Genomic DNA, 24,919 nt, shown 5'->3' with positions numbered 1-24,919 from the left:
GTGGGCTTGGAGAGGAAGTGTCTCAGGCAGTGTGAGTAGCACAGGCAAAGGCCCTGAGGTAGACTAGAGCAAGGCTTATTCAAGAAGTTAAGAGAAGACACCAGGAATAAAGGGGGCCAAATGGTGTTAGGTTGAATTCATCTTAAGGGCAGAAAGGGAATGGAGGCAAGGGCAAAAAATAAAACATGTTAAGCAAGTAAGTACAAGTTTTAATTTTACATTTTAAAAAAGATTGTTCTCCCACAATGAGCTAGTACTTTGCATTCACTAGGATGGCTATAATGAAAAAGAAAAAAGGAAAAGAAATGTTGGCAAGGAAGTAGAGAGATTGGAACTCTCGCACATTGCTGGTGGGGATGTAAAATGATGCCACTCTAGAAAACAGTCTGGCAGTTTCTCAGAATGTCAAACATAAAATTACCATATGACTAAGCGATTCAACTCCTACGCATATACCCAAAGGAAGTGAAAACCAGTATTCAAACAAATACTTGTACACAAATGCTCAAAGCAGCACTATCCACAATTGTCAAAAGATGGAAACAACCCGAAGGTCCATCATATGTGAAAGGATAAACAAGATGTGGTATATCCATACAATGGAATCGATGTTATTCAGCCACAAAAAGGAATCGAGTACTGATACACGCTACTATATACGCTATACGGGTGAACCTCAGAAACATGATACTAAGTGAAAAAAGCCCGAAAGGTCACCTTGTAGTTAGATGAAGAGTTCAGACTAGGTAAATTCAGAGACTGAAAGATTGGTGGTTTCTAGGGGATAGGGAAAAGGGGGAAATGACAGTGACTGCTTGATGGGTGCAGTTTCCCTCTGGGGGGGTGCAAAAATGTTTTGGGACTAGATGGAGGTGATGATTGCATGACATTTTGAACATACGAAAGGCCACTGAATTGTATACTTCAAAATGGTTACTTTTATGGTACATGAAATTTAACTCAATAAAAGTAAGATTACTCAGACCTCCACGTAGAGAATGAAGTGGAGGGGGCAAGAATGGAGATGAGAGAATGGCGGGGACGCTGCTGCAGGGGTCCAGGTGAGAAAGGATAGCAACTTGGAGTAGGGTGCTGGAATGGCCTGGGAAACACCCATGTGGCGAGTCACAGGCAAATGGACAGGGGGGTCAGGATTTCAGGAAGAGAGGGAACACCGAGGCTGGGGGTACAGACCTGGGAGGAGGGTGTGTCTACACCTTCTGAGGGAGGGGAGGCAGCAAGGAGAGAGCATGGAGGCCTGGGTGAGTTTTTGAGTAAATACTACAATTTTGAAATATTGGTCCAGACAGACAGAGGACCGCCTAAGAGTGACCTGAGGGGGAAGCAAGGTTAAGGACGGTGTGTATTTGTAGGCTCTGCGGCCACTGACTGGGGAAGGGGAACTGAGGATGTACATGTTTGGTGCAACTGGTTGAAAAGCATAACGGTTGGCTCTGGTAAGGAGCAGGGACATTTCTTCCTCTGAGAACCAATAAAGAGAATGAGGTCTGAAAGCCATTTTGATGTAAAGATGTAAAAGTTGTAGGGCTTCTATTGAAACCTCAGGGTAGAACATATGGCAGCTGCAGAGGGCTGCGGTAGGCCCTGGCGCAGGGCTGGAGACAGTGGAAACATTTCGGAGTGGGTTTTTGGAAGAGCGCACTGCAGAGTAAACTGGGACTGGATAAAGGACTGCCAAGGAGCCCTGAAAGTCAAGAACATACCTTTGTCCGGGAGCCAAGCTTCTGTTATGTAATTTTTTTTTTTTTTCCAAAAGCACTAGGGCCAGAGGAAGAACTAAGGCAGTAATCCTGGTGGGATAGTGTTACATAAAACACTTTAATCAAGCAGCACCCAGAAATAGAATGGGAAGAGTGTGAAAGAAATACAAGAAGTCTTATGAGAAAGATTTAAAAACCTTCCATATGTAAGCTCTTTCTTAAAGAAATGCTATTTAAAACCATATTGCATATTAGATAAGTAGCTGTACACATAAATTAGCCAACAGGAATTATTTTTGCTTTTAGATAGGTACTGATGTCAAAAATTATTATTATAATATATAGGTAGCCTTTTATAGGCCGATATATTGATGCTAAATGAAATAAGTCAGACAGAGAAAGACAGATGCAGCATGGTATCACATGTGAAATAGTTTTTAAAAAGTCCATCTCAGAAATAGAGAGTACAAAAATGGTTGCCATGGGCTGGAGGTGGGTAAAAGGATACAAACTTTCAGCTGTCAGGTGAATAACGTCTGAGGATCTAATGGATAATATGGTGACTATACTTGACCACAACAACTGAAATTTACTGAGAGTAGAATTTAAGTGTTCTCACCTTCACCCCCCCCCACCTCCCCCAAAAGACAAATATGTGAGATGATGGATGTTAGCTAAGGGGAAATCCTTTCACAATGATTACATGTATCAAATCACCACCATGTTCCCTTTGAATATCTTACAATTTTATATATCAATTATACCTCAGTGAAGCTGAAAAAAAAAAAAACCACATACACACACACACACAGCATGAACAAAGACATACATTACATCAAGAAGTCAGGTGTTTGGCCAGCAGACCAGTTGGCTGGAACACAGCAGAGGTACACAAGGGGTAAGCAGGATGAAGTTCTGAACTTAAGCAGGATATAAACTGTGGAGCATGCCACTAAGAGGATTAGGTAGAGAGGTAAGGCTGAAAGCTCTTGTATGGCGTTGACTGATCAGAGCTAAATTATAGGAGATGAGTTAGCACATGAGAACACCTTACCACAGTGCCTGTCACACAGCAAATGCTCCACGCGAGTCAGTCATCAGTAATTATTGGGTGGGAGTATGCGGGATGAACTTGACATCTCTAGCTATCTCACACCCAGCATATAGAACATTCCTTACTCCTTCTGAAACTGTTCCTGCTCTCTAGCACAGAAAGTGATGCCACCATTGTTGTAATTGTCCAAGTCAGGAACCCCTGTCTCATTACTCTCCGTAACCAAGCAAGCCCACCCTCCCCCATTTCTGCTTCCAAAACGTATTTTCCACCACTTTGTTTTCCTCCATCTTTACTGCTATCATCCTGCATTTCTCATCTACACTTCTGCAATGATCTCCTGTCCATATTTTCATTTTTGCTACCTACCCCACAATAATTTTCAACTCAAAATGGTCTTTCTTAAATATAGACTAGATAGCCTCACCCCCTCCTTAAAAGATCCTACTGGCTTCCCACTTCTCTATTTTTCTTCCATGGCCTGCAGGACCACGTTTTCCTACCTCTTCATTCTCATCACATTCCACTTTCCCTTTGCTAGCCAATGCTCTAGATGCGATCCTCTTATCTTAAGCCCACTGCATGTTCTATTCCCTCAGCTGGAAATGTCAGCCTACCACTGCCCCCCTGCCCTGCTGTCTGGCTCTTTCCCATTCTTCAGTAGCAGCTTCAACATCACTCTTTAAAGGCTCTCCTTGAGCATCTAATCTAAAGCAGATTTTCTCCCTGCCCACACCCTCCCCTATGGGTTACTTTGTCCACCACCTTTCCCTTGCCTTTACAGCAAATAGCCATATTTGAAATTATACTTATATTTTTGTATTTGCTTGTTTATTGTCGATACTGGATACTTTCAGGTGCAGGTATTAAAGTCAACTCAAATGGTCTTACACAAAGAAGGCTCCAGAGGGAGGGTGGGATTCAGATTAGATCACATCTTCCCTTGTGCTGGAGGAATGCTTATGTTGGTTGCCTTAAGTCTAAGATTATGACCAAATACGTAGGATGAGTTTATTATGATTGCAGTGGGATTAACAGGAAATCCAACGCTATGATTTAGACCAGTTCTTGGAGTCACATTCACTGCTTAATAATGGAGGAAGAGTGGGATAAACACCGGACCCAGCCCCATTGTCCACTGACATCTCCACGTGCAGTGTGAGAAGGGATCGCTGTTTAATTCCTTCCTGTATACTCGCTCCTAGGGCAGTGCCGGATGTGTGGTAGGAGCCCAGGGAATACTTGTTGAATGAAAGAAAAATTGGAGAAGAGAGTCTAGGAGCCAGTTTAGAGGCTACCGATTCAGTGGGGATATACAGATGGCTTACAAATCAGTCACAAAAAGAGTAAAGGGATGGATGAAGGTGAGTGATATTGTTTGCTCAAAGACTTTGGACTTGGCAATTGACCAGATGTGAAATGAGAGGGAGATGAGGAAGTCCAAGACAGTTCTGAGCTTGGGATCAGAGTCCCAGGCCCCCTTGCTTTCACTTCAATGCTCTACCTTCCCAAGAAGTACTGAAAAGGGGGCTGAGGACAGAATTATAAGGCACACATTCTCAAATGGGGTAGATACTGCCCACGAAGTGCTGAAAACTGATTCTCAGGGGAGGAAAAGAAATCAGGTATTACAATAGTTTGTAGCTCTCCAAAGCCATGACAAATCTTACCCTCTACCCTCTAGTGTTTAATTTCTCTTGTTAGGGTGAATTTTAATTAAATCAAAATTTTCTTTTTAGGAGGGGGACAATAATGAATTCTTAAAAAGTTAAGAAACACTGAATTAAGGGATGAAGAGGCTTAATGAGCAGTTTAGGACTGAAGAGGGAGGTGGGAGGAAAACCAGGAAAATCTCAGATGTCTATATATCTACATATTTTGATATACACCCACCTTGGCTATTAAACAAAGCATCTTACACAGTTATAAGTAACAGTCACAGAAATACGTCTTCCAACTTTTTTACTGAAAAATTCAAAAGAATTCTGAATATGGCATTGGATTTCAGCCAGGAAAATTACCACTCCTCTGTTCACAGAGGACACAGATGCCTCTAGGATGCTGTGTTTGATTATTCTAACAGATATACATTCTAAAAAATGTAATCACTACAGCAGGCCATTGCCACAGAGAAATGAGCTTAAGTGACCTTCCAGGACTTCTTTTCACATATCAGTCACTCTAACAGGCAAAATAAGCCTGTCTGAGTAAACTGGACAAAGTCTTTCAAATAAAAAACATTAATGAAGTTTAGTTGAACATTCAAATTCAATCAAGAAGTGGAGGAAGAAAAACTACCACACATTTTCCAAAATTTCTAAAATAAATGTATCCAAAAAGCAGATGAATGTCTGCCACAAGAACTAGTGTGAGTCTGAACCCTGTTTTGTTGGGGGCACAAATAGGAAATTTCCTTGTCTAGCTGTATAAAATGACCTGGAACACCCTTAGCTCTTGGTACTTGTCTGCACTGATAAGCAAGGTTGGCTACAGGTGGAAAGAGGCCTTAGTGAGTGAAAGGCATTGATGGGATCCCCCTCCAGGATGTCAGAAGAGACTTGTTTAACAAGCAATGTAACAACACATAGAATGGGAGAATATATTTGCAAACGAAGTGACCAACAAGGAATTGGTCTTCAAAATATACAAATGGCTCATGCAGCTCAATATTAAAAAAACAAACAACCCAATCAAAAAATGGGCGGAAGATCTAAATAGACATTTCTCCAAAGAAGACATACAGGTAGGGACTTCCCTGGTGGTCCAGTGATTAAGATTCTGTGCTTCCACTGCAGGGGGTACAGCTTTGATCCCTGGTTGGAGAACTAAGATCCCACATGCCGCATGGAGTGGCTAAAATAAATAAATAAAAATCTTAAAAAAAAAAAAAAAGACATACACATGAACATTGAAAAGATGCTCAACATCACTAATTATTAGAGAAATACAAATCAAAACTACAATGAGGTATCACCTCACACTGGTCAGAATGGCCATCATCAAAAAATCTACAAACAATAAATGCTGGAGAGGGTGTGGAGAAAAGGGAACCCTCTTGCACTGTTGGTGGGAATGTAAATTGATACAGCCACTATGGAGAACAGTATGCAGGTTCCTTAAAAAACTAAAAATAGAACTACCAAACCACCCAGCAACCCCTCTACTAAGCATATACCCAGAGAAAACCATAATTCAAAAAGAGTCATGTACCATAATGTTCATTGCAGTTCTATTTACAATAGCCAGGACCTGGAAGCAACCTAAGTGTCCATCGACAGACAAATGGATAAAGAAGATGTGGTACATATATACACTGGAATATTACTCAGCCATAAAAAGAAATGAAATTGAGTTATTTGTAGTGAGGTGGATGGACCTAGAGTCTGTCATACAGTGAAGTAAGTCAGAAAGAGAAAAACAAATACCGTATGCTAACACATATATATGGAATCTAAAAAAAAAACCAAAACGGTTCTCCAGAACCTAGGGGCAGGACAGGAATAAAGATGCAGACGTAGAGAAGGGACTTGAGGACATGGGGAGGGGGAAGGGTAAGCTGGGACGAAGTGAGTGAGTGGCATGGACATAGACACACTACGAAATGTAAAATAGATAGCTAGTGGGAAGCAGCCGCACAGCACAGGGAGATCAGCTAGATGCTTTGTGACCACCTAGAGGGGTGGGATAGGGAGGGTGGGAGGGAGATGCAAGCTGTCTAATTCACTTTGTAAAAAGCAGAAACTAACACACCATTGTAAAGCAATTAAGATGTTAAAAAAATAAAGATTAAAAAAATGCTAAAAATAAAGACACAATAGCTTTAATTTACCTAAAAAAAAAACAAAACCAAAAAACCACAATGAGGTATCATCTCACACTGGTCAGAATGGCCATCATCAAAAAACCTACAATAAATGCTGGAGAGGGTGTGGAGAAAAGGGAATCCTCTTGCACTGCTAGTGGGAATGTAAATTGGTAGAGTCACTATGGAGAACAGTATGGACATTCCTTAAAAAACTAAAAGTAGAGCTACCATATGATCCAGAAATCCCACTCCTGGGCATACATCTGGAGAAAAACTTGGTTTGAAAGGATACATGCACCCCAGTGTTCATTGCAGCACTATTTACAATAGCCAAGACATGGAAGCAACCTAAATGCCCATCGACGGAAGAATGAATAAAGAAGATGAGGTACATATACACAATGGAATATTACCCGGCCATAAAAAACAAAGAAATAATGCCATTTGCAGCGACCTGGATGACCTAGAGATTGTCATACTGAGTGAAGTCAGAGAAAGACAAATATAATACGATATCGCTTATATGTGGAACCAAAAAAAAATGGTACAAAGGAACCTATTTACAAAACAGAAATAGCATCACAGATGTAGAAAACAAACTTATGGCTACCAAGGGGGAAAGGGGGAGGAGGGATAAATTGGGAGATTGGGATTGACATATACACATTACTTATGTAAAATAGATAACTAATAAGAAACTACTGTATAGCACAGGGAACTCTACTCAATACTCTGTAATGACCTATATGGGAATAGAATCTAAAAAAGAGTGTATATATGTATATTATAACTGATTGACTCTGCTGTACAGCAGAAACTCACACAAAATTGTAAATCAACTATACGGCAATAAAAATTACTTAAACAAAAAAAAGAAAACAAACAGAAACAAACAAGCAATGTAATCTGTGGGGCAAAAGGAGCCAATATTGATTGCCATGATGAAACGTTTCCAAAACCGTATTTTTCCTTTTAAATAACAACAAGAACACAAACAAGAAATGTCTAAACAACATTATATGCAATGCTTGGGGAAGAAGACAAAAGGTAACTTAGCAGATCAAAACTTCAACCCAAACTGCACAAAGCTGTATGTCATATTCTTCAGGAACTGCAAAACTTGGTTATATTCTTATTCCCGTATAAGTATTCAATCACTTTCCCTGAAAGTTCAGGATGGGGAGAGATTCTTATCACAAAAGACACAAAATACATTTCTCTCATTGTCTTTGAGTAGGCTGTCCGTATTTTATTTTTTAAGCTCTTAGTTTTGTGATTCTTTTCTTGAAAACAACCAGGTTCCCCTCCATCAAGAGGCTAGTGTCATAACACAAAGACTCTCAACTTGAGAAATGACCCCAGTGTTCCATGGAGAGGTTTGATATTCTGGGAAGACAGGAAAGTCATTCATTCCCTCCAGCAGTTAGAGAACAGCCATTTATTTATTATATATGACACTAATTTAGATGCTCAGAAAGGGGGAGCTATGATCCACACATTTTATTTGCTTTTAATTTCATCCCATTAGAGTCTTAAGTTTCTTTGCATAGTCAAGATGGTCAGGAAGCCCCTGAAGTTGACTGTGGCACTGAAAGGAAGCCTACTTTCAGTTTGGCAACTTATCTGCTAGGTTACAAAGTGTAATCTGCCTTGAGGCACAAGAAGTGGTCCATTAACAAATCACTATAGCCACTAAGACTGTCCGTTCATACAGTTTATTTCACTAGACTGCAATTTTATACACAGTATGAAGAGGTTTCCTGATAGCACACATATAGTTGACTTTCTGTACTGCTGAAGAACCACTTTTATTTTTTTTTACATTATATCGTAATACCCTACCATTAAAACATTATTCAGTGAATTTTTTCCAACTACATATAAACGGAGATTTACCACACACACGGTGCAAGAATGTCTTTATAACATATTTGGATCACAAAATGTGAATCTAAAATACATCACTGTAATTAGAACACTACTTTAAAATTACAATGCCCCATGTTGTATTAGCCAGATTTGATCACCCTCTGTATACATCACAAAGCAGTTTGGTGGGTATCTTCTTGGAGGACTGGCAGCAGCTTTAAACTATGATTTCAAAAGAAATCTTTATTTTGGAATCAAAATTTTGAATTTGAAAAACTTCTTCCTTTATGCGTTCCATATTCTCAGAATCAAAATGGGACATTAAAAAATTTATAGTCTCAAAAACAAGGAGAATAAATCCAACCCTCCTTTAGCTGAAAGGCTGGGGGTGTAATATTAGGTTTCGTAGAAACCTAAGGAAAGCACTGTATGGGAAATGGAAATTAGTTCAAAAGAAACATAACATTTCTTTAAAAGCTTCCTGGATTCCTCTGCCCACCCCCCCACCTCTGTCACCACCTCTGTCAAACACAGAAAAGAATACTGCATTGCAAATCAAGATCTATTTCCATGAAATGATGTTCTAAAGAAAATGTATGTAAACAAGTCAGAGAGAAAGATTTCTTCATTTCCCCATTTTTGTGGAGTGAGGCAGTGGGATGGTATCAGTTAAATAAGATCTAAAACTCCTTAATCAAAGAACCACTTCACTATACACAAAACAGCTAGGGATAACTGGTGAAAATTTCTCATGTGTTTCCTTTTCTTTCCCCCAAAGTTTGAGAATGTTTGAAAGTTCAATAAATAGTAGAAAAATAATCCTTTACTTAGAAATTTTGAGATGCATCATTTAGAGCTTAACGTGAGTTCCATACAGCAACTGTGGTATCTAGGTACCGCTAAGAAACCAGGTGAAATCTTCAAAGCACAGATTTCTCTCTGCATGTGCCACGTTCCCAGTCTCCGCTGGAGCATATTTTTCTCTCTTCCAGTTAAGGAGAGCCAAATGTTTCGGGCTCCTCGGAACATTCCCCTGGCTCAGCTTAACCAAGGCTCCCAATGTTTCCCTTGTAGGTTCCATCTCTGTTTAGAGGTTTGCTTCTGTTCATTCCGTTGGTATTATGGCAGGTTCATTAATCAGACTTATTTCCCCTCCATTTCACAACCAGCCTCGCATCTTCACAAATGTGATTCTGTCGTTGTTTCTCTTGTTTTGAAATATATTAACAGGCAGGAAAACGAGTTAAATGACTCTAGACAGAGCACAGACACAAGTGGATTTGCTGCTGGCTCTTTCTCCCTCCAAAACATTCCATATCTCCCAGATCTCATCTTCTGATGGAGGTGAGGAGGTTAGCATTCTGCGTCGACAGTGTGTACGGTCACGGCCGCCTGCAGGTGGTGGCTGTGATGCAGCGTGGGGTGGTGAAGGCGGTAGTGGTGGAACTTGTGACTTAGAAGGGCAGCAGTCTGAGGTGGGGTGTCCAACTCCAAGTCTTCATCGTGGTTTCCCACGTCCACCCCGGCCGACAAGGGGTCGTTGGTGCACGGAGGGTTTTCACTGTCTTCCTGTGGGCTCATGGTGCTGTAACCTAGAAGATGAACACAACAAACAGGCAGCTGAGAGCTTCCAGATGCAGGGAGGAGACGTCACTGCAGATTTCTGGGGCACTGGGAGGCGCTCCTACCTTTGTGTTACATAAGTGTCAATGTTTGCAGAGTGTCAGCAGACCTCGAAGTGACTTATTTTTAAAGAGATCTTTCGTTAGCTCTTGCCTTAAAGCAATTACACCATAAATACACAATCATTTTAGACAATATGAACAGCAACCCTTTTCCCAAATGCCCAAACCAACAAAACCAAACCAAAAATCACCCCAATCCTTTCTGATCCATAGACCCCACAACTGACATTTGGGGAAATATCCTCCTACACTATTCCCTCAGATAAGATTAAGGCTATTTTTTATTTTTGAGAGGAAAAAACAAACAGCTTCAAGACAAAGATCCTAACAGGACTCAGATCAGTTGGGGGCTGGTGGGGGAAGCTGAGCTTCAAAATGCCTGAATGTGAGGCCACAGTAAGAACAAAAGACAGCTGCCACCATGGCAGCCCTGGTGTCATGTAATCCCTACACACCAACAAGGCACACATTTTAACGTCCATTTTACAGGTGAGGGAAATGATGATCAGAGAGGTTAATGAACGTGCCTGAGTTCCAGCCCCTAACAAAACACTAACTCTGCATATATTCATAGCAACTAGCAAAAGAATCAGCTATTCTCTGTGTAAGCTGGTTCACTATATTTAAAGATTAATTTCTTTTGGTGTTCTAAGTAATACATGTTTCAAAAGAAAATGCCCTTGCTGATCAAAGGATTTCATTCCAAGAACCTTGGCATGTTTTTAAATATTGCAAAAAAAAAAATCCCCTTTAAGAATTTTGAGAAGTGACAGCTCATTAATATTTCCGCTGCATCTACAGTTAGCATCAATCAGCACTCACCCGTGGGTAGCGCTAGTCACATCCATGGCTGCAAAACTGACGTGCTTGCATGCTAACCAAGCAGGAATAGTTTGTGGTTGAAAATGTTATGCTTCGTGCAAAAATGAGAAAGGCAATTCTCAGTCCTCAATGAAATGTTGTTCAAACAACATAATTCTTTCAGTCCCACTCAACAAATATTTATCAGGCACCTACTATGTATAAGACACTGTGTTGGGCACTGCAGGAGACCCGGAGACGAAAACCTGATCCCTGCACAAGGAGCTGATACACTAGTGCTTGAGAAATAAAACAAGTACAAGCATAGCTCAGTTCAATTATTCATTTATTGAAGACCATCAGGAGGCTGAAAGGAGAGACTATGAAACACGAATAAGAGATGTCCCTTTTCCTTAAGGATTTCACCACTGAGTAAGAGACACATATTTACAAAATTAGGCTTATTCTAGCGCAGATAATGGTAAGTGCTATAATGGAGGTTTAATTGAAATCCAGCAGAGGGCTTAACTAATTCTGGCTGGAGGACTGGGAAAGCATCACAGGAGGACTCATACTTTAGTTGGGCTTAAATGGATGAGTAGGAGTTTGGTGAAGTGGCTAGGAGTAAAGGAACAGACGAGTATGGCCAAGAGGTGCAGAAACACAAGGCTATTTTTACACCATGTGGCTAGGATGAGTGCTAGCAGGTAGATGGAGGAGAGACTTGAACTTACAAGGTTTTGAGCAGACCAGAAAAATAGCACGATCATTTCTGTATTTTAAAAAGAGAGTTCTGGAGTCCCTCCCATCAGGAAACTTACACAAACCTCTTAGATAGCCTCATCCACCAGAGGGCAGACAGCAGAAGCAAGAACTACAATCCTGCAGCCTGTGGAACAAAAACCACATTCACAGAAAGATAGACAAGATGAAAAGGCAGAGGGCTATGTACCAGTTGAAGGAACAAGATAAACCCCCAGAAAAACAACTAAATGAAGTGGAGAGAGGCAACCTTCCAGAAAAAGAATTCAGAATAATGATAGTGAAGATGATCCAGAACCTCGGAAAAAGAATGGAGGCAAAGATCGAGAAGATGCAAGAAATGTTTAACAAAGACCTAGAAGAATTAAGGTAACAAACAAACAGAGATGAACAATACAATAACTGAAATGAAAACTACACTACAAGGAATCAATAGCAGAATAACTGAGGCAGAAAAACGGATAAGTGACCTGGAAGACAGAATGGTGGAATTCACTGCTGCTGAACAGGATAAAGAAAAAAGAATGAAAAGAAATGAAGACAGCCTAAGAGACCTCTGGGATAACATTAAACGCAACAACATTCGCATTATAGGGGTCCCAGAAGGAGAAGAGAGAGAGAAAGGACCAGAGAAAATATTTGAAGAGATTATAGTCAAAAACTTCCCTAACATGGGAAAGGAAATAGCCACCCAAGTCCAGGAAGCACAGTGAGTCCCATACAGGATAAACCCAAGGAGAAACACGCCGAGACACATAGTAATCAAATTGGCAAAAATTAAAGACAAAGAAAAATTATTAAAAGCAGCAAGGGAAAAATGACAAATAATATACAAGGGAACTCCCATAAGGTTCACAGCTGATTTCTCAGCAGAAACTCTACAAGCCAGAAGGGAGTGGCATGATATACTTAAAGTGATGAAAGGGAAGAACCTACAACCAAGATCACTCTACCCGGCAAGGATCTCATTCAGATTCAATGGAGAAATCAAAAGCTTTACAGACAAGCGAAAGCTAAGAGAATTCAGCACCACCAAACCAGCTCTACAACAAATCTTGTGGGAAACACAAGACAAGAAAAGGACCTACAAAAACAAACCCAAAACAATGAAGAAAATGGTCATAGGAACATACATATCAATGACTACCTTAAACGTGAATGGATTAAATGCTCCAACCAAAAGACACAGGCTTGTTGAATGGATACAAAAGCAAGACCCATATATATGCTGTCTACAAGAGACCCACTTCAGACCTAGGGACACATACACACTGAAAGTGAGGGGATGGAAAAAGATATTCCATGCAAATGGAAATCAAAAGAAAGCTGGAGTAGCTATACTCATATCAGATAAAATAGACTTTAAAATAAAGAATGTTACAAGAGACAAGGAAGGACACTACATAATGATCAAGGGATCAATCCAAGAAGAAGATATAACAATTATAAATATATATGCACCCAACACAGGAGCACCTCAACACATAAGGCAACTGCTAACAGCTATAAAAGAGGAAATCGACAGTAACACAATAATAGTGGGGGACTTTAACACCTCACTTACACCATTGGACAGATCATCCAAAATGAAAATAAAGAAACAGAAGCTTTAAATGACACAATAGACCAGATAGATTTAATTGATATTTATAGGACATTTCATCCCAAAACAGCAGATTACACTTTCTTCTCAAGAGTGCGCAGAACATTCTCCAGGATAGATCACATCTTGGGTCACAAATCAAGCCTAAGTAAATTTAAGAAAACTGAAACCATATCAAGCATCTTTTCTGACCACAACGCTATGAGATTAGAAATGAATTACAGGGAAAAAAATGTAAAAAACACAAACACATGAGGCTAAACAATAAGTTACTAAATAACCAAGAGATCACTGAAGAAATCAAAGAGGAAATCAAAAAATACCTAAAGACAAATGACTATGAAAACACGATGATCAAAAACCTCTGGGATGCAGCAAAAGCAGTTCTAAGAGTGAAGTTTATAGCTATACAAGCCTACCTCAAGAAACAAGAAAAATCTCACATAAACAATCTAAACTTACACCTAAAGGAACTAGAGAAAGAAGAACAAACAAAACCCAAAGACAGCAGAAGGAAAGCAATCATAAAGATGAGAGCAGAAATAACTGAAATAGAAACAAAGAAACAATAGCAAAGATCAATAAAACTAAAAGCTGGTTCTTTGAGAAGATAAACAAAATTGATAAACCATTAGCCAGACTCATCAAGAAAAAGAGGGAGAGGAAGGGCTTCCCTGGTGGCGCAGTGGTTGACAGTCTGCCTGCCGATGCAGGGGATACGGGTTCGTGCCCCAGTCCAGGAGGATCCCACATGCCTTAGAGCGGCTGGGCCCGTGAGCCATGGCCGCTGAGGCTGCACGTCCGGAGCCTGTGCTCCGCAACGGGAGAGACCACAGCAGTGAGAGGCCCGTGTACTGCAAAAAAAACCCAAAAACCCAAGGAAACTTAAAAAAAAAAAAAAGAGGGAGAGGACTCAAATCAATAAAATTAGAAATGAAAAAGGAGAAGTTACAACAGACACCACAGAAATACAAAGCATCCTAAGAGGCTACCACAAGCAACTCTATGCCAATAAAATGAACAACCTGGAAAAAATGGACAAATTCTTAGAAAGGTATAATCTTCCAAGATTGAACCAGGAAGAAATAGAAAACATGAACAGACCAATCACAAGTAATGAAATTGAAACTGTGATTAAAAATCTTCCAACAAACAAAAGTCCAAGACCAGATGGCTTCTCAAGGTGAATTCTACCAAACATTTAGAGAAGAGCTAACACCCATCCTTCTCAAACTCTTACAAAAAATTGCAGAGGAAGGAACACTCCAAAACTTTTTCTATAAGGCCACCATCACCCTAATACCAAAACCAGACAAAGATACTACAAAAAAAGAAAATTACAGACCAATATCACTGATGAATAGAGATGCAAAAATCCTCAACAAAATACTAGCAAACAGAATCGAACAACACATTAAAAGGATCACACACCATGATCAAGTGGGATTTATCCCAGGGATGCAAGGATTCTTCAGTACATGCAAATCAATCAATGTGATATACCATATTAACAAACTGAAGAATAAAAACCATATGGTCATCTCAATAGATGCAGGAAAAGATTTTGACAAAATTCAACACCCATTTATGATAAAAACTCTCCAGAAAGTGGGCATAGAGGGAACCTACCTGAACATAATAAAGGCCATATACGACAAACCCACAGCAAACATCATTCTCAATGGTGAAAAACTGAAACCATTTCCTTTAAGATCAAGAACAAGACAAGGATGTCCACTCTCACCACTATTATTCAACATAGTTTTGGAAGTCCTAGCCATGGCAATCAGAGAAGAAAAAGAAATACAAATTGGAAAAGAAGAAGTAAAACTGTCACTGTTTGCAGATGACATGATACTATACATAGACAATCCTAAAAATGCCACCAGAAAACTACTAGAGCTAATCAATGCATTTGGTAAAGTTGCAGGATACAAAATTACTGCACAGAAATCTCTTGCATTCCTATACACTAATGATGAAAAATCTGAAAGAGAAATTAAGGAAACACTCCCATTTACCACTGCAACAAAAAGAATAAAATACCTAGGAATAAACCTACCTAGGGAGACAAAAGACCTGTATGCAGAAAACTATAAGACACTGATGAAAGAAATTAAAGATGACACCAACAGACGGAGAGATATTCCATGTTCTTGGATTGGAAGAATCAATATTGTGAAAATGACTATACTACCCAAAGCAATCTACAGATTCAGTGCAATCTCTATCAAATTACCAATGGCACTTTTACAGAACTAGAACAAATAATCTTAAAATTTGTATGGAGACACAAAAGACCCTGAATAGCCAAAGCAGTCTTGAGGGAAAGAAATGGAGCTGGAGGAATCAGACTCCCTGACTTCAGACTATACTACAAAACTACAGTAATCAAGACAATATGGTACTGGCACAAAAACAGAAACATAGGTCAATGGAACAAGATAGAAAGCCCAGAGATAAACCCATGCACCTATGGTTAACTAATCTATGACAAAGGAGGCAAAGATATACAATGGAGAAAAGACAGTCTCTTCAATAAGTGGTGCTGGGAAAACTGGACAGCTACATGTAAAAGAATGAAATTAGAACACTCCCTAACACCATACACAAAAATAAACTCGAAATGGATTTGAGACCTAAATGTAAGACCGGACACTATCAAACTCTTAGAGGGGGCTTCCCTGGTGGCGCAGTGGTTGAGAGTTTGCCTGCCAGTGCAGGGGACACGGGTTCGAGCCCTGGGCTGGGAGGATCCCACATGCCGCGGAGCAACTAGGCCCATGAGCCACAACTACTGAGCCTGCGCATCTGTAGCCTGTGCTCTGCAACAAGAGAGGCCACGATAGTGAGAGGCCCGTGCACCGTGATGAAGAGTGCCCCTCACTTGCTGCAACTAGAGAAAGCCCTCGCACAGAAACGAAGACCCAACACAGCCAAAAATAAATATTAAAAAAAAAACCAAAAAATACTCTTAGAGGAAAACATAGGAAGAACACTCTTTGACATAAATCATAGCAAGATCCTTTTTGATCCACCTCCTAGAGAAATGGAAATAAAAACAAAAATAAACAAATGGTACCTAATGAAACTTCAAAGCTTTTGCACAGCAAAGGAAACCATAAACAAGACGAAAAGACAACCCTCAGAATGGGAGAAAATATTTGCAAACGAATCAATGGACAAAGGATTAATCTCCAAACAGCTCATGCAGCTCAATATTAAAGAAACAAACAACCGAATCCAAAAATGGGCAGAAGACCTAAATAGACATTTCTCCAAAGAAGACATACACATGGCCAAGAAGCACATGAAAAGCTGCTCAACATCACTAATTATTAGAGAAATGCAAATCAAAACTACAGTGAGGTATCACCTCACACCAGTTAGAATGGGCATCATCAGAAAATCTACAAACAACAAATGTTGGAGAGGGTGTGGAGAAAAGGGAACCCTCTTGTACTGTTGCTGGGAATGTAAATTGATACAGCCACTATGGAGAACAGTACAGAGGTTCCTTAAAAAACTAAAAATAGAATTACCATATGATCTAGCAATCCCTCTACTGGGCATATACCCAGAGAAAACCATAATTCAAAAAGACACATGCACCCCAATGTTCATTGCAGCACTATTTGCAATAGCCCGGTCATGGAAGCAACCTAAATGTCCATCGAGAGACGAATGGATAAAGAAGTTGTGGTACATACATACAATGGAATATTACTCTGCCATAAAAAGGAACGAAATTGAGTCATTTGTTGAGACGTGGATGGATCTAGAGACTGTCATACAGAGTGAAGTAAGGCAGAAAGAGTAAAACAAATATCGTATATTAACGCATGTATGTGGAACCTAGAAAAATGGTACAGATGAGCCGGTTTGCAGGGCAGAAGTTGAGACACAGATGTAGAGAACAAACGTATGGACACCAAGGGAGGAAAGCGGCCGGGGGGTGGTGGTGGTGGTGTGATGAATTGGGCGATTGGGATTGACATGTATACACTGATGTGTATAAAACTGATGACTAATAAGAACTTGCTGTATTAAAAAAAAAAAAAAGAGTTCTGGGGCTTCCCTGGTGGTGCAGTGGTTAAGAATCTGCCTGCCAATGCAGGGAACGTGGGCTCGATCCCTGGTCCGGGAAGATCCCACATGTCATGGAGCAACTGAGCCCGTGTGCCACAACTACTGAGCCTGCGCTCTAGAGCCAGTGAGCCACAAATACTGAAGCCCGCGTGTTGCAACTACTGAAGCCCACGTGCCCAGAGCCCGTGCTCCACAAGAAGAAAAGCCACCTCAATGAGAAGCCCGTGCACCGCAAGGAACAGTAGTCCCCGCTCGCCACAACTAGAGAAAGCCTGCGCACAATGAAGATCCAACGCAGCCAAAACTAAATAAATAAATTTACATATAAAAAAAGAGAGAGAGTTCTGGTGGCAGTTTGGTGGCTGAATAAAAAGGAGAGAGAGGGAGGCAGTTAGGAGGTTATTGCAACAGCCCAGCTGAGAGTTGTTGAATTAAAACTATGGGATTGGACAGACAGCTCTGGGGTGGAAACAGTAGTAGTTCATCAGCAACTTGATGTGGGGGGCAACTTACAGTCAGGATGATAAGAGAGGGTGACTCCGAGATCCTGAGTCTCAGGGAAGGAAACGAATTTTGTTTTTGCACATCTTGATTTTGAGAGTCTGTGGATAACGTATGTAGAGATACCCAGCCAGAAAAACAGGCACGTTGGCCATAAATCAGGACAGAAGAAGGAGAGTTCGTTGTTGTGTGTCCATCATTACTGAGTGCCCTCTTGGTGCCAGATGCCAGGCTAGGGGTTCAACAGAAAAAGGGGTAAGGTGAGGCCCCAGCTTCTGAGAAGTCCACAGTCAAGAAGGGGAAACACAGGTGCGAAACTAGAGGCATTACAAAGGAATACCAAAGCTGATGAACTTGGCTTAGAATCCTGGAGGAAGTGACACTTAAGGTGGCCCTCATGGGAGAGAGGGGTTCACTAGGTAAAGAAAGGGGTGGAAGGTACTTCAGGCAGGGAGATGAGCATATTCAAAGACCAGGAGACTGAAAGGCTCCATGGATTTGAGGAATGGGGAAAAGCTTCATGTGTAGGAGAAAAGAGCAAGAGATGAGGCTGGACAGGCAGGCTGAGACCAGACCAGGAAGGCTGGTCAAAGGGCAGGGGGAAGGTAGATGGAAGCAACATAACGTGTGCTTTAAGATGATCCCTTGTGGCAATGAGGAGGCTGGCCACAGGGAAGGAGGGATGGGAGGCTCAGAGGACGGGGGACTGAGCATCGGCCCGAGAAGACGGCAAGGCCGTGAAGTGGGACGTTAGCCGTGTTTAAGTGGAGCGAGCAGCTGTTCACGTTCAGGGAAGGGCTGGCTCTGGTGACCAAATGGACTTCCTGGTGAAGATGCCAAGAGGGTTAATATCCTTGAGGTTTCTAGGTTCAGTTGCTGGAGGAATAGTGATGCCTTTACCAAGATTAAGAGATCAGGAGCCAGAACAAGATTCTCAGCTTCAGTAGTGCTAAGTCTAGAATGTAACGTAGGCTTTAAAACCTCAGTTACAAATGTTCTACACGTAAGAGACTAAAGTACTAGAAAACACATTTTAGCAAAATCTCAGTGTGTCGATTATTTTTAGCCAACCTTTAGTGCTAGGCTGTCTTCATCTTGCCTCCTGGATGCCTTCCTGACTGCTCACTTACAAGCACCCATCGGAACTGACAGCCGATTTTCACATTCATGGTGTAAAATTCACAGTGGTCCTTCTGCCTGTCTCACCCTCCCACCTTCCCTTATCTTGCTATTGTGCTTCACGTTATGTTTGAAGGTCTTTTCTGGGAAACCTTCCCAACCAACCTCCACCCCACCCAGTCATAGCAACCTATAGGGGTTCTGGTGACTCTTCTGTGAGTTTAAACGGTAATCTGTGCACATCCCTATCTTAGATTTTACCGTATTACAAAAAAATATAGGGCTGTCTTGTCCATTAGCAAACTCCTTCTTCAAGTACGAGGACTTATGCCTTACACAAAGCATGTGCTTAAAAAAAAAAAATCACATAATTTTTTCAGCAATCTGTGGTTCTGTCTGGTGTGACATTTTACCAGTCTCATCTAATAATGAAGACATTCTAGGATTCACTGGGCCCTGCCTGGAGTTCTGACTTAGAGTCCAGGGGTGCTCTGAACCTGGCTGGTCACAGGCCCAGGTGGGTGGTGACCTTGCAGCCATTCCCAAGGCAACTCGGGGGCAGCCCCGTTTCTCCTGGTGCTTTCTGATGAGAATCCCAGCAGGGACCCCTCCGAAGGGAACCCCTCTGGGGCAATTCTGTTTTATTTCCTCAGTGGGACACTACTGCTCAACCCCTCTGTAACTTACTCAGGCTTCCTCTTATCTCAGTAATTCATGGAAATCTGGAGGGAGGGAGTAGCATGTTTCAGAGAAGCAGGAGAAAGCCAAACACGTGCTCTCACTTAGCAAATTAACTGAGCGTTTACTCAGTGCCAGGCAATTCTGTGAAGTGCTGGGAACAGTGATGCATAAGACAGACACGGTCTCTGACTCATGCAGGAAGCAGCACCATTTAAGACACAGACGACATTTACAAATACTTTCAAAGAAAGACTTCTTTACTATCCAAAGGTGCACACAGAGAAATTCCTGCAAAGCCAATTTCAAGGCGAAACAGGCTTCAGGAAGGAGGCCTGGCATCCAAAAGGAATAGAAGAGTCAAATTAGGCTTTTGCTCTTTGTCATTCTGCTCATGTATTTATCTGACGGTTCTTAAGAAAACCCTCTTGATGGCAAGGGCTGTTAGGTCCCTCTGGGGACTCACTCACCCCTTTGTGGTCATCACCCCTTTGTGGTCACAGCGAGTAACTGCAGGAGAATATCTCTGCACTTCTAAAAAATGGTTTCGTGGTGCACTATGTAATTTTTGACCAGATTTTCAAGGTTCAGCATTTGCGTTTTAAGTCTTTTGGAATTTACTTCGCTAGGGGAAAAATTCCCTTTTACAAAGAAAAAAATGTTGCTTAACGTACCTTTGTAATGTTTCTAATGAGATGGTAACTAAAACACAGATTCACAAGGAACAAATACATACTGGTGATTTTTAACTTAAAAATAAGCCGATTGATTAGTTAGAATATGATATTTTCAAGAGAAATAATGGGCAAAGCAGAGTGTAACAGTTAATAGCCAAGTGCTGGAAAACGATCATTCTACGTGGTGTCAGAACGTTGATAAAAATGATTCTACTTTTCAGACACCATTCTTATTTTGAGTAGTTTTCTTTTAAGATACAAAAATTAAAAATCAGGTTCTTTTAAAATACAAAACTCTGTTGGCCACATGAAATATTTCTAGTTAAAAATGCAGCCTGGAGTCTCCAAGTTTAGGTGGGTAACATTTAGTTTTAATTCTGGGAATATCACCACTCTGAACCATACCATGAAAGTCTGGTCTGTTCCATCCTTATACATTTATATATTTTATTCTTCTGAGGTTTCCTTTTGTGTGTGTCCCCTCTTCCCCCAGGGTCTTACATGATTTACTTGCAGATAAAAGTGAACTCTCTCCCCATCTTCTTCTTTGTTCCACTTCTTTAAGGAAGCTGTCACATTCAGCCTTTTATCAGTCTTGTGAATACATGCACGCATTTACAGTTTCGTGCTGGATTATCAATTCCTTGAGGGCAGAGTGGGTACGGAGGTGAGGTCAGCTCTGAGCTCATGCCTGCCATGTGTTATCTCACTTCATCCTCACGACAACCTTACCCGGGAGGAATTTCTAATCCCATTTTAATTATTAGGAAACTGAGGTCCACGTAGCTTCCCTAAGGTCTCACTACCTGGAAAGAAGGGGAGAGGTGGGATTCCAAGTGAATTCTGCTTGACCTGTCTTATAAGCTCTTCTAGACCACGCTGCCTGGCAGAAATAAGGCCCATCCCGCTCCCTTCCCCAACTCCTTCCTCTCTGCCAAGCAAACAGCAGATGCCCGCCTGATACCTTCACCAAATAAGAGAACACACGCTTGAGCAAGTCGTGTGCCACAAAAGAACTAGATCAGATTTCCGTGTTTAACGTGTACCTATCCTCTAGGTACCACGGGGACATTAGCTTGATACCACCACTTTCAGTGACCCACCATACAGGTTCAGGGATAGGACAACGCTCGGTTAAATGCTGCTGACTTTGTGATGCCTTTGGAATTACGTGGAATGTCAATGTCTTCCGCTTCTTCTGGCGCTGCATTCTGTCTGCATGAGAAACTCTGGGGATAACAGGGATCCAATTATTGTGAAAAATGAAAGAAAGCAAGCCCTTAGCTAGATTCCTTGGCTTCTGGATGCTGACACCGCACTATTCCTTTTATCTCAGCTGTTGCTTCATATGCCATTTTTACTAAGATGATGGGAGGGCTAATGGAACATTAGAACATCACTCAGAATTCCAATTTTGTACTGAAGCGGTTTCTACCAGGGGAAAGGGGGGTGGGGAGAGGGAGAGAGAGACGGAGAGGGAGAGAGAGAGAAAGAACTCAGTATTTCTGCTGAATAAGAAATTATTTCTGTTGAACTCTAGTAGCCTCAAACCTGTTTTATTATTCAAAGGAGAAGAGACACAGAACTGCCTGGCAGAATGAATTTATGCAGGTTCAAAGGTTTTTCTGGAAAAAAGGCAGAAAGTCAAAGAAACTGAGAAATTTAAGTTCTGCTTTGACTCTCCATAGAAACCAGAAGTTTCTATTTAGTTGGTGGGAACGATGTCATTCAGAGCCCAAATTAAGAGTCCCCAATTTAAAAATCAGACCTTTGGCTTCTCCTGTTTTCCAAAGGGAGTTTGGATACCTGGCTGCCGTGTAAAAGGCCACATTGGCTGCTTTGATGAATATCTACTCCTGCATTTTTTAGCACAGGTGTGGAAGCACACTGCTTGAAGACGTTTTTTTTTTCAGGGTAGATGTGGAGAAAGCAGAATAAAAAAAGCATAAATGCATTATTTATGCATTAAAAAAAGACCTGATTCTGGGAAGAAAAGAAAGATTTCTGGAAAATTAAACAGCTATATGAAAAACAAAAAGATCTGACAATTACAGGAAAGGATGTACACTTCTGTTATAGTTTTGTGCAACAGTGGCAGGGATGCCTAGACAGTAGGACACATCTGCTGTTCTCTGTGACAATGAGCCATACGGGCACTGGGAAGGTGAGAAGGTACATGGTGGCCATGCTGTTGGTACAGCCGTGGACTTGATAATTGGTAGCTCACTTAGCATCCAGTGTCTCTTCACAACTCAGTCCCGACCCTTCCCGAGCATCTTACAGGCACTTTAGGCACCTCCATGACTTTGTACACACCAGTCCCTTTGCCTCTAATATCCTTTGTCCCTCACTTTTCTTTAATCATCCTTCAAGGCCCAGGGTAAGTGTTGTCTCTTTGGTGAAGCCTTCCCTGGGGCTCCAGGCCAGGCAGGAGGTCAGGGCAGGGGACGCCAGATGACAGCATGGATTCTTGCCAGGCCCTGAGAGTATGTGGCCAAGAGAGCCCTTGTCGATACTGGTGTTTGCCAACCAACATCACTGGGCAGCAGGACCTATGACTAAGTCGATTCACTGAGAACCACGTGGGGTACCACTGGTTCTCAGTGAATGGGTAAGCAGGTACCATTGAGATGATCTGAACGCTTATTCATGGAGAAAACCCGGGAGGCAATCTGTGCGCCCAGAGGTCATCCCACGTATGCCTGGGAATGCTGAGCCATAAGCCAAGCTCTCCTGGGGCTCTTATAAAAGTTTCATGTTGGAATGTAACTATTTGGAAAACTATGTCAAAATAATTGACCTGAGCATGGAACGGGAAAGAGAGAGAAGGGTTATTTATGCATAAATAACTTGTGAGCACTGGCCCACAAGTGCACCAGGGTCCTCAGGGCCTCGAGCGCAGGAAGCCAGACCTTCTTACCATGATCGCTTTCTGTTCCTGAGCGACCCCAGTAGCGACGCCTCCTTTCTGGACTGTGTGCATGCCGTTCGATGACTGCAGCTATAAATCGAGTATTGCTGACTGTGGAAGGCAAGGATGGTTAGTCACTCTTAGGCCAGTATCTTTATTGTATCAAGCACATTTGCGCTAAGTAGCCTCATTCACGTGATGGGGGGACTTATTCCTTGCAGAGCTAGAATGAGTCATTTTTCAACAATTCTGAGGATTAGGGGAGTTGGTTTTAGGACTGGGACAGCAAGAGGTCCCTAATGACATATCTCCAACATGCATCAAGGAGATATACTCTGTATAGTTGAAGGCCAAAGTATCTCAACACACATGGAGCTCTCTTTTGATAGAGAAATGTTCTTTTTTTTCCCCCTGAGTTGTATTCATTAGTTAAGGGATTTAAAAGAAATGCATGCCTGATGACTCCCTTTCTAAAATGCTATACTGGAAAGTAATGAGGAGGAGAAAGAAAGGGAAGAGTAAGGTGTTTTAGGCCAAAGTACTTAGTGCAACAAAGAACACCCTGAAATCTTTTGAGATGTACTAGAACAAAGCAAATACCTACGCTTATTCCTAATGAAAATGGGGGAAAGAAAGAACCCCATCATGCCAAAGCATCTTAAACTTGAATACGAGAAAGCACATTTATTCTCGATTAGCTCCTGCTGCCACGTTCTGCACGGAAGCAGCCTGGATACTCACTGATGCCTCTGTCTTCATGGCCGTCATCATCCCTTTCATCTCTGTCATTCTCCAGGTTGGACATACGCACTGACATTTCTACCCATCATTCAAAAGAGAGAAACATGACTATTTAATCAAACAAAATCACCCACTTTAATGCCCTGCAGAGTGTTCATTGGATGACTGGATGACAGCACTCCATCAATGAACTGATGCCCCATCTCATTTTTTTTTTTTTTAAAGGAGGAGGGAGCAGGAATCAGAAGAGAGAACAAGAGGTGAATAATCCAGTGGGGCACCTGAGATTGATTTCTGGAGACAGAGGAGAAAAGATGTTGATTGAGGCTAACAGGTCTTTAATCCTCTCCTCAAGTACCTGAAAGGGAAGGAAGGGGTCTAAAACCACGGCTGACTGTGCTGATAAAATGGTGCTACAGAATGCTAGAAAAGGCCAGGCCTAAGGTTACACTGGAGGGCAGTCACCCTCAGTCAAACCAAACCTTACCAAGAGGAAAGAGCTTTGTGGTCAGCTCAGTTACTAAATCAGGCAACACGATCCCATGATCCCCCGACAGGATTGCGACCACAGTGAAATATTCCAACATCGACTAATCATGACGGCTGCCAGGCTCCTGACCAAGTCCAGGAAAAATGATGAGTGAGTCTTATCTCCACAAAGGTCAGGGTAACACATCCCAAGGGGTTTGTAGGGAGGATGGGGATGGTCGTTAAATGGTTTTGTTCCTTGCAAACGAGCACAGATACCACATTTAACTCTTGATATGGAAGCCATAATGACCAATTAATCATTTTGTATCTGACTTCAAGTCCTTATCCAGGTTGGACAGTCCTTATCCTGTTTTAAGAGATGTGATCATTCCTTTGAATGTGTGTTCATTCACACAATATAGTAATAGCTGC

General features: G+C 41.5%; 1 protein-coding gene across 6 annotated transcripts in view; it reads right to left on the bottom strand.

The window, feature by feature from the left end:
• CACHD1 (cache domain containing 1) overlaps window positions 1-24,919 on the bottom strand; it is a 234,753-nt gene that overhangs the window by 8,751 nt on the left and 201,083 nt on the right. For 4 of the 6 annotated variants that reach the window (XM_079939150.1, XM_079939145.1, XM_079939146.1 and 1 more), the window contains 3 exons: window positions 24,017-24,094; window positions 23,285-23,386; window positions 8,971-10,041 (listed from right to left, as the gene is read on the bottom strand). The exons of 1 other annotated variant lie outside the window; for it this stretch is intronic. In XM_079939150.1, coding sequence (XP_079795276.1) covers window positions 9,803-10,041; window positions 23,285-23,386; window positions 24,017-24,094 — 419 coding nt within the window. In that variant the 3' untranslated portion in view covers window positions 8,971-9,802. Of the gene's footprint in view, window positions 1-8,970; window positions 10,042-23,284; window positions 23,387-24,016; window positions 24,095-24,919 lie in introns of those variants that run through there. One more of the 6 variants, XM_079939148.1, reaches the window with a different exon arrangement.

This window comes from Stenella coeruleoalba, assembly GCF_951394435.1.
Source record: "Stenella coeruleoalba genome assembly, chromosome: 1".
Taxonomy (NCBI): Eukaryota; Metazoa; Chordata; class Mammalia; order Artiodactyla; family Delphinidae; genus Stenella; species Stenella coeruleoalba.
The sequence above is the reverse complement of the archived record's forward strand: the minus strand, read 5'-3'. Positions and strand labels throughout refer to the sequence as shown.